This window comes from Nannospalax galili, unplaced genomic scaffold (genome assembly GCF_000622305.1).
Source record: "Nannospalax galili isolate Female #2095 unplaced genomic scaffold, S.galili_v1.0 scaffold312, whole genome shotgun sequence".
Taxonomy (NCBI): domain Eukaryota; kingdom Metazoa; phylum Chordata; class Mammalia; order Rodentia; family Spalacidae; genus Nannospalax; species Nannospalax galili.
The window spans coordinates 7,953,555-7,971,322 of record NW_008335967.1 but is presented as its reverse complement, the minus strand read 5'-3'; the positions used below and the strand labels follow the sequence as shown (position 1 = coordinate 7,971,322).

Genomic DNA, 17,768 nt, shown 5'->3' with positions numbered 1-17,768 from the left:
GAAAAGGACAGCTGGCTCAGGAGGGATCATTTGCCTGGGTTAGTATCTGTTTCCATTTACATTAAGAAAATATTGCAAGAAGTTATTATCTGCCTCAGGGCTTAGGGGAATACAATGGAAGGTTGATATTGCACCTGATTGCTTTTGACATTTACCTATTGTAACAGGGAAACCATGTGAAGATAGCCAAGTGACTTTTTACAAAACACAATTTCAGATGCTATAAAGGAAAAAGGAGATGGCAGAGATAGAATACACTGCATCTATAAAAATGAGAAACATGACTTCTCGGCAACACCTGCTTGTAACCATCAGCCATTCCTGCTGGGCCTGCTGAGAAATTACTCAGAGCCAGGTATATTGATGGGCGTGAAGTCTCATGTGCTTCAAAAGGCTAGAGATACAGAGAAGAAAAAGTGTGAGCTATTGAACGTTTTTAACCCTAAGCCTGGGGCTGATGAAATGTAATTTTATGACATTTTCAGACCACTTAAAATCAGTTGTCCATATTTTTATCTTTCAGGGCTACAAGAGACAATGGATTTTTATTTTTACTTTGAGTGCACAATTACTTCACATTTTTGTTTCAAGTGGATTCCAAATTTCTAACCAGAGTCCCCCAAATATTGATTGCAGCAACTGATTTAATTTATAAAAGACTTTTCCATTTACTGATGGATGGGGGCAAAATGAAAATCTGCTTATCACGTCATGTTTCTTAGGCCCCAAAATGAGGAGAAAAGGGTGGGTAGGGGTAGACAAGATATTTTAAAGGCAAAAAAAAGTAGCAACTCATTTAGCAAGACAGAGGAAAGGAGAAACAGACACAGGGAACACAAATTTCCTTAGAAATTCACAGAAACTCAGAATTTTAAAATCTCAGGACAAAATGTCATATAACGATGACCGCTAGGTGTGGATTTTTTGTTTTTTAAATGGAACAACAGGGCTGGTGAGATGGCTCAGCAGGTGACGGTGCTTAAGGCCAAGGCTGACAACATGAGTTTCATCCCTGGGACCTATGTGGTGGAAGGAGAGAACTAACTCTCACAAGTCAACCTCTGACCTCCACATGTGCTCTGTGCCAGGGTACCCTTATCCCCCACCCATGAAAACAAATTAAACAAATAAATGTTTAAGAAAACCATTTTAATAGAAAAGCCAGTGCTAGAGATGTAGCTTAGTGACAAACCACTTGACTACTATACACAAGGCCCTAGGCTTGATTCCAGGCACCTCAAAGAGACGCAACTGAGTGGCGGGGTTGTTGTGTGAGCAGCCAAGCTTCAGAGAGAGAGAGAGAGAGAGAGAGAGAGAGAGAGAGAGAGGAGGGGAAGAGAAACAAGCAAATAAACAATGATGACATGAGGGGGCAGCAGCAGGAAGGCAGCCACCTTGGTTAGTTTGGGCTGTTATAATAGACTACCACAAATTGGAAACTTCTTTTTTTATCTTTTTGATACTTTTTAATAAACAGAAATTTATTATACTCAGTCTATGATACCCTGCTATAGCATCCCTAAATGAGATAACATTATAATCATATATAAAAGCAGAATGCTATAAAAAAGAGCAACATGATTAAAGGAAGAATTCTTAGATGTTCTCATACTAAAGTTAAAATTTTAATACAAGCATTGGAATATTAAAGCTAAATGAAATCATACATGAAATAGAACAAAAAGAAACAGAAAGTACAAGAGAAATGTTAAGAGAATTAGCAGACCAATTCAAGAAGCCAACATCCAATCGAGAGTTCCAGAAGGAGAGACCCGAGAAACACATTGGAAACTACCAGACATAGTATCATGAATGTTCCCAAACTAATGGAAACAAGTCCCCATACCAACAAATAGCCACATCAAGTACATTACTGCAAAACTTCAGAATGCAAAGACACAGGGACAGCCAGTGCTAAGCACATCCCCAAAATAGGAAAGATGAGGACATTAAATCTAAGGAACAAAAAATTCTAATGGGTTAAGACTGCTCAATGCAATCATTTCTCAGTATCCGTGGAGATTGGTTCCAGGAACCTGTGCTCTCAAAATCCACAGATGTTCAAGTTCCTTACATTAAAGGGGTGACCTTCACACATTTTCCTGAATACTTTAAATCTTCTCTAGATTGCACATAATATCTAAATCAGTGTAAATGTTATATAAGTGGTTGTTATATGATTTAGGAACATGAAAAGGTACATAATAAGAAGAAAAAGGGTCTGTATAGGCTCAATACTGATAGAGTTTTTATTTTTCAAATACTTTTGACCAATGGTTAGTTAAATCCATACATAGATAGGGTTAGCTAACTATAGCAACAGTGGATGCTAAGTTAGAAAGATGCCCGTAAATTTCTGGGGAAAATTGGATTTTTGTCTAGAATTGTACACAATCTAATTTTCTAAGCGATAATTCACTTAAATGTGATAAAGACATTTTCAAACATTAAGAATTAAAGAAATTTTCTTTCTTGCATGCTTCCCTAGAAAGCTGTGGTAGAACTTGCTCTAAAATGCACTAGTGCCTTCTTGGGATTCCATGTTCATGACATTATCAATCCTAACTACCTAGCAAAGGCCCCACTCCCACATACCATTAACATGTGAATTTGGGGGTTGAAAGATACGTTCAAACCACAGCAGTACTATACCTCATACCTGCAACAGTTTTGTAGGGCTTTTGGCTGTTGCTATTACTTGTCTTGTTTTGTTGTCATCGTTGTTCTTGTTTGAGGATAAGACAACTTGCTTTTCTGCTTTGCAGGAAATTCTTTATCATACTTTAGTCAAAAAAATGTATCTCATTTTTTCCCATTGCTACCCAATCAGTTCACTTTTTGGTTATCAAATCTTGCTAAAAATTGACAGCTTTACCTACTGAACCAGTTCAAGTTGAACAGCACAGAATGCCAACCTCTACCCATGGACTGCAAAGCCTGGGTCACTTGCTTTATTAAATGATGGAAAAGTATATATCTTTTTTTTCTGGGGCTTTAGGTAAACATGTAAAAATGATAAATATGATTGATGTTTGACTCAGTGGGACCAAATTTTCCATCACCAATTTTAGAACAAAACTGGTTATAAAGGATGTTTCAGTTGCCTAGAAATTGGTGAAGTAACTTGTAGGAATACACAGAGAAACAGCAAATATCTTTGTAAAAGAAAATGTCCTGTCTGGCATTGTTTCTTGTATGCAGGCAAAACATACACATAAAATGGAAGGAAGGAAAGGAAGGAAAGGAAGGAAGGAAGGAAGGAAGGAAGGAAGGAAGGAAGGAAGGAAGGAAGGAAGGAAGGAAGGAAGGAGAAAGAAAATGTCCATGTGAGAGAACCAGTGTCCCCTTCTCTCTATCTGGCTCCTCATGCCTCATATACCACCCTGAAGTTGGTGGCTATGCAGAGGTTTTCTTGGTTCTTGGCACCGTAATATCTGGACATTTTGTCAGACTATACAGGAAGATGCCATATCAGAGACTACATAAACTTCTTGAAATATATATTACTTGCATGTGGTTTATATTAGTATCTACTTAAAGATAATTACAGAGAAATGTTTGCTTTGTAGCTGACCCTGTAATGAGTGATTAGTTATGTAAGAATAGTTTTCACAATGAAATAAGAAAATCAAAGTAATTTTTAGTCTTGTTGAATCCGTATGTGATAAAAGATTGACTTCTTTGAGAGGTCCAGGGTATTAAATCTGGGGCTTTGTCCATACATTCTATCACCTAACTCTATGCCTCAAATCAAGAATATATAAAAGTATACTTCATAGAAACTAGTTGAACTATCTTTTCTGGTGATATTCATGGGAATGAGAAATGCAGCCATAAAAAAGAGAATTGATTTTGCTCCTTTCTTACCTCCCACTTTTCTGGTGATTTTTCTTGTACCATATTCTCATTTCTGGTTCTGTACCATATTCTCATTTACATTTTCCATTGCAGTGCAGTGTTGTAACAAAGAATAAATTATGGAAATATCTATGTAGGATCAATTATATAATTTTCAGAGCCCAATATAAAATGAAAATGTAGGGTCCTTATTCAAAAACATCCTAAGATTATCCAAATGGTAATAACAGGCCATTAAACCAAATATCAGGTTCTCTGAATGTGAGGACCTGGGTGGCTACACAGATCATACACTCATGGAGTCAACTCAATTACAGATGTATCAGATCTTTCCAACCCCCAAAATTTTTCAATATAGCTTTATGCCCTGTGATAGAACAGTCAAGCCACATCTACTTATGATTCCTAATGCAATGAGATTCTTTCCATTACCAATTCATTCATTCTCAGTACCTAGCTGTGGGAACATTTTTAAGCAATAAAAATAAAATAAAAGCAATAGCAGTAACATATGACTGAAGAATATTTCTCTCTAGCCATATAGTTAATATTTTTATCTTTATTTTTTTATTTGAATTTTTATTGAATTTTTGTGATTTTCATATAGTGTAGTTTGATAGCATTTAGATCTCCTCTCTGTACCTCCCCCATCCCATTTAATGTACACACACACACACACACACACACACACACACATAGTGTGTGTGTGTGTGAATTATGTCCTACAGGCTCCACATAGACTCCAATTTATGCCCCTCGATGTGGGTTCATCCACTGAGCCCACTGAGAGTCCCATTCCCTGTAAGACTCTGTCTTTCCCCCTCCCATCAGCCACCAATTAACAAAAGTTCCTTAGGTTGGGTTGGAATTTCTCACCCACTTCCCCATGTCTATGCTGGCATTTTGTCTGATTTGAGCTGTATTGACTTGTGTATGCTGTCACTATTGCCGTGAGTTCATTTTAGTAAATAACTAGCTGTCTGGAAGACTGTTTCCTTGTGAGCATCCACTACCTCTGGCTCTTACAGTCTTTCCACCTCCTCTTCTGCACTGATCCCTGAGCCTTGAGAGGCAGAAGTTTGAAATAGGCCCCCTATGCAGGGTTAAGCACTCTGTGGCCTCTTGCTCTCTGCACATTGGTCAGTTGTTGGTTTCTGTGTTAATCACCATATGCTGGATAAGGAAACTTCCCTGATGAGAGTTAAGACATGCATTCATCCTAAATAAGGGGTTGCATTCAAGATGTGTCACTTAGGGTTAAGCATCTCACACACACTTATTCTCTGCATTCGACCAGTAATAGTCTCTGTCTTTGCAAAAAGAAGCTTCTTTGATGGGATATTAAAGGTACACTTGTCTATTAATATGAGGATGCATATTTAGAATAAAGTAAGAAAGTCCATTGGTCTAGGAATGTGGCTAAAGTAGGTTTTTCTCTAGAATCCATGACCTCTCCAGCCATGTGTATTTGGCTATGTTCACAGTACCACACATGAGTTTCCTCCCATTGAGCAGGCCTTAATTCCAATTAGACAGCTAGTGATTTCCCCCCAAGATATAAGTGCCACTACTGTACCAATAGGGATAGTTTACTGGACCAGTCACCACTGTTTATTGGGCTTTACAGCTGTGTAGGACCATTGATTGATTTTCTCCCTTGGCAGTTTGTATAAGCATCCTCTGATACCATGAGAGCTAGTCTTCAGGAAGGAGGCTTCCAGGTCTGTTTCAGCTCAATTGTTCCAAGTCCTATGCCTGAAGTGTCGCCAATAAGGTCTTACCTTCAAGTTCAGGGGGTCGATCAAGGGCTGTGGCAATAGCCTATGTTATTTTGGGAGTTTCTTAGACTACTCTGACCAACAACCCAAAGGGAGATTTCACCTGCCTAGCACTTTTGTTATATAGCCTCCAGCTGTACACATGCACTCGTCTGTGTATTTTTCAGTAGGACTTTGAACTAATACATTTCCCTCTGGTTTTCACACCACCTAAGCATTATTTATCTCTCCTCTCATTCCCCCTGTATAACCCTCTCTACTCCTTTCCCCATTTAAACTACCCCCCTTTCCCCATGTCCTCTTAATAATACCTGTCTCTGAGTATCCCCCTCTCTTGAGCACCTTCTTTCCCTTTATCCCCATGGTTCATCTCCATTTTCCTGGCTTCCGCAATTACATCAGGAGATATACCTCACATTTAGGGATTTGGAGCTAAGATCCACAAATGAGGGAGAACTTGTGTTGCTTGTTTTTCTGAGTCTGTGTTACTTCACTTAGTGTAACAATTTCTAGTTCCATCCATTTACCTGAAAATTTCTTGATTTTGTTTTTCTTTACTACTGAGTAGAACTCTGCTGTGTAAATGTACCACATTTTCATTATCCATTCATCAACTGAGGAACATTTAGGTTGTTTCCGTTTCTTAGGTATTATGAAAAGAGCAGTAACAAACATGGCCGTAGTCAGATGAGTCCATCCGGTATATGTCAAGGAGTGGTATGACTGGATCACATGGTAAATTTATTTTTAGTTTTTTAAGAGTTCTCCATACTAATTTCCATAGTGGTTGTACAAGTTTGCAATCCTACCAACAGTGAATGAGGGTTTTCCTTTCCCTCAAATCCATACCAGCATTTGGTGTCATTTGTTCTCTTAATCTTAGCCATTCTGACTGGGGCTAGATAAAATCTTAAAGTGGTTTTGATTTGCATTTCCCTAATTAGTAAGGATGTTGAACATTTTCTAGTTAATATTTTCTCTATGATCAATTTTACTCTTGAAAGCATGAGTTCAATGACAGGCACCCCTTCCCATTCCACTGTGTGACCATCTGCTTATTACCAGCTACAGGGTTCCTACACTGTTCAACCACAAGAGAATGACTCATGGGTGCTGGGAGAAAAGTGCACTTTTTTAGATATGCAGTCCTTAAAACACCAGCTGTTCAATTTGGGGGTTTTCAAATCAGTTGCCTATGAATTTCATGAAGATGTTTTCATTTTTGCAAAGCTGAATTTCACAGACTTCAAGAGGAAAATAAATCATGAAGCTGGAGTTTCTTAATTTTACCATACAAAGTTTTTTTAAAAACCATGGTTTCCCTTTTTCTTCACCTCCCAATAACCAAGAAAAACTCTTTCAAAGAACAGTACGTCACTCTTCAGGAAGGGACATCTAGCTGGATGTGTTTGTCATAGTAGAATATACTGTCAGGAGTTCTAGAAAGAAGAGATGGAAAATAGAGAATGCTAACACTGGACTCAGGTTTCTGAAGGCAAAACAACACATCAGGAGTCTTCACGGTATATAGAGATCAGAACACTATGAGACAGGCTTCCATTGTTCCCATATGCTCGGTCTCCATCCTTAGAAGTTGAGCTAGCAGCAGCATCTCAGGGATCTCAGATAGGGAAGTAGACAGATCCCAGCCTGCAGATCTCCTTGCTTCTCCCATCCTGGAATTGATGTCCCCCTCCCCCTTTGCCATCAGGAGTTTTTCCTAGAGAAGCTACCACTTATCCAGGGATACTTAGATACCCTTACTCCACATCACGATCTTTATTTTTCTCACTACTCTGAGTCCACACTTCACCCCTTGTCTCTCCTCTTGCTCCATGTTACATTCACCATGGGTTTGCCATTTATGACTTGTTTTAAATATTGTATGCTTATCGCTGGTCTCCCCAACATGACTGACTTTCTTGAGGGAAAATTCCATGTGTTGTTTTATTGTCCACTGGGCCTCGAATAATACCCATTACTAGGAAGATGGCTCGCAGCTTGATGTATTGATAAATGATGCTCCTTCTCACAACCCACAATTTCAAAACTAGACAATAAATATTCTCCATAAACAATTGAAAAGAAAACAACTGGAATCATCTAATATAAAAAATTACATCAGGTCATAGATTCTAAACCCAAATGAACTTTCCTGGCTTCTTTAAGCTAATGTTTAACCTTCACCAATTAGTGGCATTGTGAACCAATGTCAGCTTTTAGTATTGATTACTCTGAAGCATTTATGTTTGTCACGCTCATTTCAGAAACTTCTTCCCTCTTGAAAGTTTGACGTGATTGATGCAAAATCCACTTCTGCTGTCGAATGCTTTCCTCCATATATAAGGCTACTTTGTGGGCTTTGTTAACAAGGAGATAATTAAATGTAAACACCAGAGGCAAGCATTTCCTTCTCTGAGAGTAAATACACATAAGCAACAGGAAATAATGAAAAAAAGAGAATGGGGAAACAGATCCAATAATCCCTTCCCCCAGGATTCAAGGAAGAAACCATCAGCAAAGGAAGGAAAGTAGCTGGGTGTTGTGGTGCTGGGTGTGGTGGCACTGGCCTATAATCCCAACACTCCAGAAAGCAAGACAAGGGGAAGAAGTCTTAGAACAGCCAGGGATACAAAAAGCCCCAGGCCAACCTGGGCAACATAGCAGGCCTGTCTAAAAAAAAATGAATGAATAAATAGTTTGTAAATTATACAAAAGGAAAAACAGTCCCACAGGTGGCCACACTATATTCTTCGTGGAGATTGATGTAAGGTAGAATTCAGTAAGATTCATTGCCTGAATCAGTCTGCTGTGATGGAGGACTGTGGGAGCCTAAGGAGGCCATACATAGATCCTAGAAAAGAACTCAACCAAACGAAAAGGAAGATTGCTGTTTCTTGCAGTGATGTAGCTAGAGACCCCAAGAATCCAAGCCTTTAGAACTTACTCCAGAGAGAATCTATCCAATTCAACAGATTTTCTCTGAAAATCCCTTAAACAAGCGTGGTACTGGACAGTGTCAAAACAGCCAACTCCACTATGAGAATATTTAAAATATATTACTATGAAATGTAGGGTTTTACCTAGGAAAGAATAATTAAATAGGAAAGATGGATTTCTTTCTCCATAACTTGTGATTTTCAATTAAAATTTCTAACTAGTGAACATATTGTCTCTTTCCCAAATGTCAGTATGTCCAAAGCCAAATGACATACTGTGACTTTTCTCAAATATCTGTGTATCCTAAGCACACTGTGTCAAGTAGACTGATCCAAAGACACGATTCATGTCACCACCTGACAGATGATGTCTGTAAGGCATGCGTCTAAATGGACTGCGCTCTGGCAGTTACCTTAGTCATCAGTTCTCAGAGAATTAATGAGTACCTTTCAGCCCCATAATAGAAACCAAGGTCGGGGCCTCTTCCTTGCTCTGTAATTCCATTAGCATTGCTCAGAAAGCACTGAGGTCGTGAGCTCTATAGACCTCATGTCACTGAGCAAATGGAACTGCATCTTGTTCCCAGAGAGAATCCTCCCTGAACACACCCCTTGTCAAAGATTTGTTGTACATCAACATTGAATGTACTTGCATATGTAGGAGAAATGCTGGTGAAGAAAAAAGTGAGGCTACTTTCAGCTGCCAAGCCTTTCCAGCATTGTTTTTATTAAAGTAAATGCCCATAGAAAACATTTGTAACAAAGCTATGTCAGGTGCTTCCAATCACTGAGCAAGATTGTAAAGTGTGTTTTCACTCAGTTTTATGTAAGGCACTCATTCCGTGTGGCCAGCATAGAGTTTGTTTTCATTTTGGCTTTTTGGTTTTTTTTTTTAACTACTGTAAGAAAATTAAAATGGCATTGGAATGAGCCTAAGCAATAATTCTGTTTCCAGTGACACATTCATCTGGAAACCTCAGGCAGTACGCTCCCACATAGCCAGACGAGTCAGTCCCTTGCTCCTCATAATGCAAGTTGCTTCCAGCTCCCACAGATCAATCCGGAGTCACTTCAAGGTATGAAGCCACAGGGAAGGAATTCAGTGCTGCATTGAACCTGATTTGTTTTCTTAACAGTAAAATGTGCATGATTTCAATGCTGTAAGGATTTGGAATAAATGCCCAGCACGGTGCTTGGAAATTGATAATAGGATATCATTGTTGTTTATTTTATTGTTGAGAGTACACAAAATTGTGGAGGGAGACTATATTTTGAAACATTTAGAATTTTAGGCCCAGTAAACTTCAGATGACCTGCTGTAATGGAGGAGAGCAGAGGTGTGAGTTGGAACAGCAAACCATCCAAATACCATTTGTCAGTGTTTTGAACTATATTTTTGATTTTTTATTTCAAATGTCAGTGTTTCTAATACCCAAAGAAATTACTTCAAGCAAAGAAATGGTGCTGTGATATGAAGTCCTAAGTTAACAGAATCTGAAGACAATCCAATTTTCCTCTCCTCTCTTCTCCTCACGCCTCCTCTTTCAAAAGACAACTACATCAAAGGATCTGCTTCAAGCACAGACAACTACATCAAAAGATCTGGCTTCCACCTTCCCCTAGATCTGAACTGCTCCTGAGCTGTTTGTGATTCTTGACTTAGAGGCAGACTGTAGTCCCAAATAAAAGCACCAGGTTCACACTCAAAGAAAGTCACAGGTTAGGGGTCGATACATCAGGAAAAGCCAAGAGACGTAGAGTGGTAGGCTCACCAAATGTGAGAACTCTGATATCTAGAATCTGAGCCACTGGGATTCTAAGTCCTGTTTGCCCTTTGTTACCTTGAACAAATTTCTAACTACTGTCTGCTTCCATTTCTTCTACTGCAGGCTCATAATGATATGAGCTATGCAGAATGTTTACAGATTATATTATCTGCATTTCAATATACATATATGTACAAGTAGCTTACATATCATTTAACACAGTGCACAACTCATGTAAGCAAGGACTCAAAAGTGGCCAAAGGGGTGCTGAACAGATGGCTCAGCAGTGAGAAACACTGACTGTTCCTGCAGAGGACCCAGGTTTTGTTCCCTGCACCCACATGGCAACTAACAGCTATCAGTTCCAAGGGATCTGACACCCACTTTTGGCCTCCATGGGCATTGCATGAAATGGGTGCCCTTAAATTCATGCAGGCAAAATACTCATACACATAAGATAAAAATAAATACATATATAATTTTTTTCAAAAGAAGTTAGAGGAAAAGAAATTGTTAATAACCCTCACTAAATATGAAAGTAGATAACCATACATTGATCTCCCTTTGAATAATAAACACCTAGTTACAACTTAGTATTTTCCAAAAATGTGCAGTACTTTTTATGGCAAATCAGGGAAAGACAGACTTGACCTTGTCTAGTGCCTATCTTATCACCAAAAATACATCTCTGTTGTATTTCATCTATAGTGAAGCTGTTTTTCCATGCCATGCTTAGAGGATGGTAGTCTTTATGAGCGTATAGTAAACAAAGTGTCCCTTTGGTTTTAGTGTAGTATAGGTTTATCCCAGGTGAAAAGAAACCAAGTACCTACCTACACACACACACACACACACACACACACACACACACCAATAGTTATATAAGAAACATTTGAATGGGATTAGTAATAAAAAGAATGACAGTTAATACAGCTCAATTCTCAAGGACCAGGCACTGTTCTTCTGGCACCTGCAGATGACAGTTCATCTGACTCTCAGAACCACTGTGAGATTAGTCATATTAGTAACCCAATTTTACAGTTGAAAACAAACTAAGAGAAGTTAGGAAACTCCAAAGACCACAGGATAGGGGACAATGTACACATGTATGGGCAAAGAAACCAAATTATTTATGGATCATCACAAAACACTATCAAACATAAAAGGAGACAAAAAACAAAAAACCTTCCCCTACTTTTGGTTGCAAATCAAACACCTTGAAATACCTACATTATTTTTTTATTTATTTATTTATTTTAGGGGTATGTGTGTGTGTGTGTGTGAGAGAGAGAGAGAGAGAGAGAGAGAGAGAGAGAGAGAGAGAGGTGCAGGTATGTGAGTGCCACCGTGCACATGTGGAGGTCAGAGGACAACTCTCTCTGGAGTCCCTTCTCTCCTGCCACCTGTGAGGTCTGGGGATTGAACTCAGGTCATCAGGCCTGGTTGCAAGCACCTCTACTTGATGAACCAGCTTTCCTGGTCCCCTAAGTTCTTTTTTATTTTTTAAATCAATAATTGTTCTTCTTAAATTTCTACCTGAGAAATATATTCTACGATTTAGGATGATCATTAGTAAGCTGTAAGTGAGGCATTCTTAATTAAACCCATTAGTGCCTATGGTAAATAAAAATGTGTTTGGGCTCTGACATGATGAGTTTTACTTCAGAGACACAAATTTGGGCAATGTTTTTATATGCTATCTATAACCTTTCACAGTAAATGAGTGAGCAAGGACCTAGTTCATTAACTCACTAATTGTCCTTCCTTGTCATGGTTACTAGCTGATAGTCTGCCTTTCACTGAAACACATACACAAAACTGAGAGTTCAAGTAGGCATCCTTGGAGAATCTGCAGTGGGCTATCTTTCCCTGTTTCTGCACAGTACCTGATTCCATCTATAGCTTTCTAGATTGCAACCTGCTTGAGGGGACACATAGGCACACTGTGTATCATTGAGATATGACCCCAGTCTTGCTACCTTAGCAAGTACTCCACTATTTACAGAGTATGAGTCAACCTGCTAGGAAAATCTACACCCCCTGCTTCTGGCTCTTCCCACACACATAAATAAACAATGAAAGTAAATTAAGTGGTCATTGTGGAATCATGTAAGAGTTACACCAATTCTAAAACTTTTGAAAATAGTTGAATATCTCAACAGTTGGAGTGCATCTTACAACCAATGGAGTATCATTGTTTAAGCAACAGATTTCAATTTTTCTTTCTCAAGATACTTAAAGGTATGTCTTACTGTCAATACATTGTAGATTCGGTGAAATTCATTGCATATCAGGCATTAGCGCTGACAAGCAAGTTGTCACGACCACTTAGTAAAGTGGAAGGAAAAGCACAATGGGAAACAGTTGGTTTTAGTTTCGCTTTAAACTAAAGCTGAGCAGATTAGTGGTAAACAGGCCATGATGTTACCAGGCAGCTGACATCTAGTTTAGGGTATATCTGGGGGATTTTTCCCTTTTTCCCCTTTCAGTAAAATAGAAATATAGATTAATTTCCTGGCATTTATTGTACCAAAGCGGTATCACTGTCTCTAGGGTCTGGGCTTTTTGGGCACACTGTTCTAAGTCTGTAGTTCTCAAACACTTGATATGTACTATAGTCTCCCAAAAGGCTATGTAGAAATCACTGGTCCTTATCTCCTATCTGGATGTTTGAATGAGGCCCAGGGAGCTTATATTTGTTTCTCAGATGAGTATAACATACCTCAGACTTTGAGAACCTCTACTCTTTGTATTTAGAATTGGCCTATCACTGCAAAGGACTTGAACTGAGGAACTTTGGTCTCAGTAGTATACCCAGAATCACACTTAATAGAAATGACTGAGGAAGGGATTGTGACATTGCATTGTTTCTCTTGGGGCTGGGACTGAGAGATAGAACGTGTATTGGTAATGTCCCTGATACCTATTTCTGTTGGGGTTTTTTTAGCTGTGCCCCATAAAATCGGACGCATCATTGATGGGAGTCCTGCAGATCGCTGTGCAAAACTAAAAGTGGGAGACCGGATCTTAGCAGTGAACGGCCAGTCTATCATCAACATGCCTCACGCTGACATCGTGAAGCTCATCAAGGATGCAGGTCTTAGTGTCACCCTTCGCATCATTCCTCAGGAGGGTGAGTGCCTGAGGTGGCCTTTCAGAGAGACAGTCAGACCATGGACACACTGACGCAGGGCTCCTCAGTCTGCCCACCAGGGTCCTGGAGTCCACCAGCTGACATCAATGTGCTGAGTGTCAGAGGTTGATGGTTATTTCCACTTTTGCACAAACTCACACTCACCACAGTTTCATTCAAAAATTAACTATGTCTCATTACAGGCTCAGTGGCATGAATCCCAAGACCTGGAGTTATCCAGGCCTTCCCTGGGGTCTCAGGTGTACTGGTTTTATGGTTAGATTAAGCCAGAACTCATTGAACACAGAGAGAAAGGGGCAGTATTCATATTAATAGTTCTTCTCTAGAGGATTCTTCAAAGTCAGATTGATTTTGAAAAACCTGAAGGAGTTTTGTGGTCTAAAGAAAGCTCATTTAGGAAACATAGCATCTGATAAGAATTTAAAATTCCTACTCAGCCTTTCAAATTTCTCTGTACAAGGACTCCCCCCTGAGGTTGCAGAGCACTGAACATCAGACTCACAGCCATGTCTTAAGGGCATAGCTCTAAGGACTAATTCCATATTCCTTCACTGTTTCCACACTGCTGGTTGGTTACTGGGTTGTAGCTGCTGACTCACGAATGGAATTAAAGAGTTCTGACCCTGGAGCTCACTGGTGAGTGACCACAGTGTCACATCCAGAGGCTGATAGGCTTACTTAATATTTCTTTTGGCTTAGCCCTTTGCCACCATGTTAAGACTGTCTGACATACAGGTCCCAAATGGCTGACCAGTCAGCCACCTTACTTTAATTATAAAACAGAAGTTCCTAAGTAGGGTGATTTGGGACCCTTGAGGAATATCTGAAAATATCTAGAGACAATTTTGACTGTTGTGACTGGGTTGGGGAGGTGACTATCATCTAGTGAATAGAGACCAGAGCAATGCTTCTAAATATCCTGTGATGCTCAGGACAACACCCCATAGCAAAAAATTATCTCACCCAAAATGTCAAGAGTGCCAGAGTGAGAGACCCTAATAAAAGTGGAGATGAAATTAAAATATTTGGACTATGAGACAAGAAAGGAGAAGTGGTTTATGTTGAAATATGAATAGATCATCTCCCTTTTGTTACCCAATCATAAAAACAGACAGACAGACAGACAGACAGGAAATAATGACCATTCACAGTTTCAACCTGTTACTAGAAGAAATCAGTTGTGTAAATATTCAATGGAAATAAACTGTAAGCATGACTGTTTACACCTGCCGTGTCTCTCACCGCTCAGTCTCAGGTGTCCTGCCCTTACTGTGACATGTGGAGAGTATTTCAGTTGAAAATTTATGTTTTTAGGGGAGAAAAAAAACCAAGAAGCAATTTTTTGAAAAAATACTTTTATGAATCTGAGTCCAGCGCTCTCTTTGTTTCTGGGAAACTGCAAATACAGAGGCCTGTTGGGCAGTAAGACTGACGAGGGACCAAAGAACAGATTGTAACATCATTTATTATTTTACCATTGATTCCTTATTCACACTTTGGAAAACTATTGAGTTCTTGAATTGGGCATGGTGGCACACACCTGGAATCCCAGCTTGTTGGAAGACTGAGCCAAGAGGACAGCAAGTTCAAGATCAGCTGGGTTATAGAGTGAAATGGGGTCGGGGGAGCATCGTACACAGTTAAAATGTGGTGGTTAGAACATTTTCTCTCAGCAAGTAATACTGACAAATACAGTGTGTTTCAATGCTTGCTCTTTTGTTTCATAGTTTTAGCAGGGTTATTTTTGCTTTGATTTGTTTCTGTGATCTTTCCTTCTGACAAAATGACAAGAGATTATTTATAACCTTACTCAGTAGCAGTTAAAATTAACTAAAGAACACTCAACTCCAGGAATGGTTTGGACCAAGGTAAGTTTAACCTACTATCAAAAAGCCAAACAGAAACTGAAATGACCAAGGCCTTAAATCATCTGAAGAGGCAATGAGTCCCCACCTCCGGTCACCTCTTGCCCCTGATCAAATACCAACCTGACCACATCTGTTGCCTTGGTTCCCCATCAGAGCTCAACAGCCCAGCGTCAGCACCCAGCTCAGAGAAGCAGAGCCCCATGGCCCAGCAGCACAGTCCTTTGGCCCAGCAGAGCCCTCTAGCCCAGCCAAGTCCAGCCACCCCCAACAGCCCCGTCGCCCAGCCAGCTCCTCCTCAACCTCTTCAGCTGCAAGGACATGAAAATAGGTAATGTTTCTTCTGACTTTTCTGATTCTGAGGGGCAAGGAAGATGGAGAGAGAATGTTCAGGGCACAGGCAGGGAGAGAGATTTTCATATAACAAAAATTACCATGTGTGCTTTTGTGTGATTTTTGAGATTGGGTATATCGAATACATTATCTTATTAGGGAATATAACTCACTGACTGTCCTTCAGAATAAGAGAAGCTTTCCTACAGAAATGATGTGCAATCGCAGATGAGTCGGGATTAACTAGCAGGAGCACCTGATGGAACGTCCAGAGTGAGAACACACTCAAAGGTCCTACAGCAGGAGAGAGATCCATGCATGAAGGATGAAAGCAAGCCAAGGTCATGATGGCAGATGGCAGGGGGAGGACTTGAGATGAAGTCAAAGGGTGTGACAGGGTTCTAGTAAACATATTAAAGGTTCTCATCTCTATCCTAGTTTAGAAGGAAGTTATTGTGGTTCTAAGATGACAACTGACATCACTGGATGTGCTTTTCTGAAACTCTCAGTTGACCCTGAAGGCTGGCAGGGGTTAAAGAGTAAAAAGGTGGCTGCAGAACTCTGAGCCACAAACATGGTAGCTCAGAGCACAGTGGCAGTGCGGCCTGTGGGAGGGCTGGAAGGGTTCCTAGCCAATCATAAGTGTTAACACTTCCACTATTTAGACACAATGGTCACCTTACATCTCCCCCCCACAATCTAATGAGGGTCTTCCATCCCACTCAGAGAGGCCTCGTGAACTAACATGAACTAAGGATTTTTGAGCCTCTAGAAAACAGGAATGATAAATAAAAATGACATCATTTCATTTTGACTCATGTATAACATGGAATCTGGCTTGGGTTGAGCCATTAAAGAAAAAGGTAGACATGTTGCTGTATGTTTTCTGCTTTCCAACAAGAGAAAAGCAGAACAACTTAGAATGTCTCTGAATACGGACCCCTCCTTGCCCATAGTTCCAGTGTTTTCTGAACAGCTGCTTCCTGTGTTAGACAAGATGAAGTAAGATGCTGTTTTTGATTCCCAAAACTCTGAGTTCATCCTTTACACCGTTACAGAACAAAGATTTTCCCTACGCCACAGGTGCTACTTCTATAAAACCCATTCTACTCTGATTTTGCCATGTGCTTTCATGGAAAAGTGAGAGTCTGGTTGTCCTCAGCTGCTTATGTTTTTAATATATGCCAGGGAAGAGAAAAAGGCCAATTGAGCAAATGATGCAGAGGAAAGAGCTTGACAGCCTGCAAAAAGAGTAAGTCCTGATGCCTCTGTAACGAGCCCCAGCTGTATTTGCTTGTGCTGTGCGTTATCTGGACAGATAGCACCGGCTTTCCCCAGGATCCATCGTGGACTCTGGAGGGAGAACTTGGATGCACCTGCAGTCCCTCAGCCAACATTGGACTCCCGTCCTTAATTTTGCCACTGTAGATTAATCTTGCAGCCGCGCTCTATTTTCTTCCAGAGTATAACTCTTGTGGATTTGGGTCTTGCTTCTAGCTTTGGGTGGGTAATCTCATCTCTCACAGCCAGTTAACTTTCACTGCCCCCTGGCCATCATCTCTTCAGGAAGGGTTCTCTTCCCTGTGAAGAGCAGAGCATGAGTGTGTTTTAGCTCTGTGGGGAGAGCAACAAGTGGCCAAGGCTCATCTGTTTCTAGCTTACAATTGGGACACTTTCCCTCTCCCCATCACAGAAGCAATGGCCTTTAGAAATATTTTTTCCTGGGGGTTGGAGAGATGGCTCAGCAGTTAAGAACACTGGCTTTTACATAGGTGCTTGGGATGTGAACTCAAGTCCTCCTTACCAAGAAAGCATCGAACCTGTTTTTCAACATCATTGTTAGCCGGGCGTGGTGGTGCACGCTTGTAGTCCCCAGCACTTGGAAGGCAGAGGCAGGTGGATCTCTGTGAGTTCAAGGCCAGCCTGGTCTACATAGTGAGTTCCAGGACAGCTGGGCCTACAGGAAGATCCTGTCTCTAAAAGACCAAAAATGAAAAAAAAATTCAGTGTTTTCCTTAAAGCGAAATGTTTCACGTATTCAGAGCAACTTGACTTTTGCTCTAGCCAGTGTATCA

The 17,768-nt window shown here is 40.2% G+C and overlaps 1 protein-coding gene across 3 annotated transcripts in view; it reads left to right on the top strand.

Moving 5' to 3' along the window:
• Positions 1-17,768, top strand: part of Magi2 (membrane associated guanylate kinase, WW and PDZ domain containing 2) — a 1,650,859-nt gene that overhangs the window by 1,506,927 nt on the left and 126,164 nt on the right. For all 3 annotated transcript variants that reach the window (XM_029562367.1, XM_008830783.3, XM_008830782.3), the window contains 2 exons: positions 13,289-13,474; positions 15,517-15,691. In XM_029562367.1, the coding sequence (XP_029418227.1) occupies positions 13,289-13,474; positions 15,517-15,691 (361 nt within the window). The remainder of the gene's footprint in view (positions 1-13,288; positions 13,475-15,516; positions 15,692-17,768) is intronic.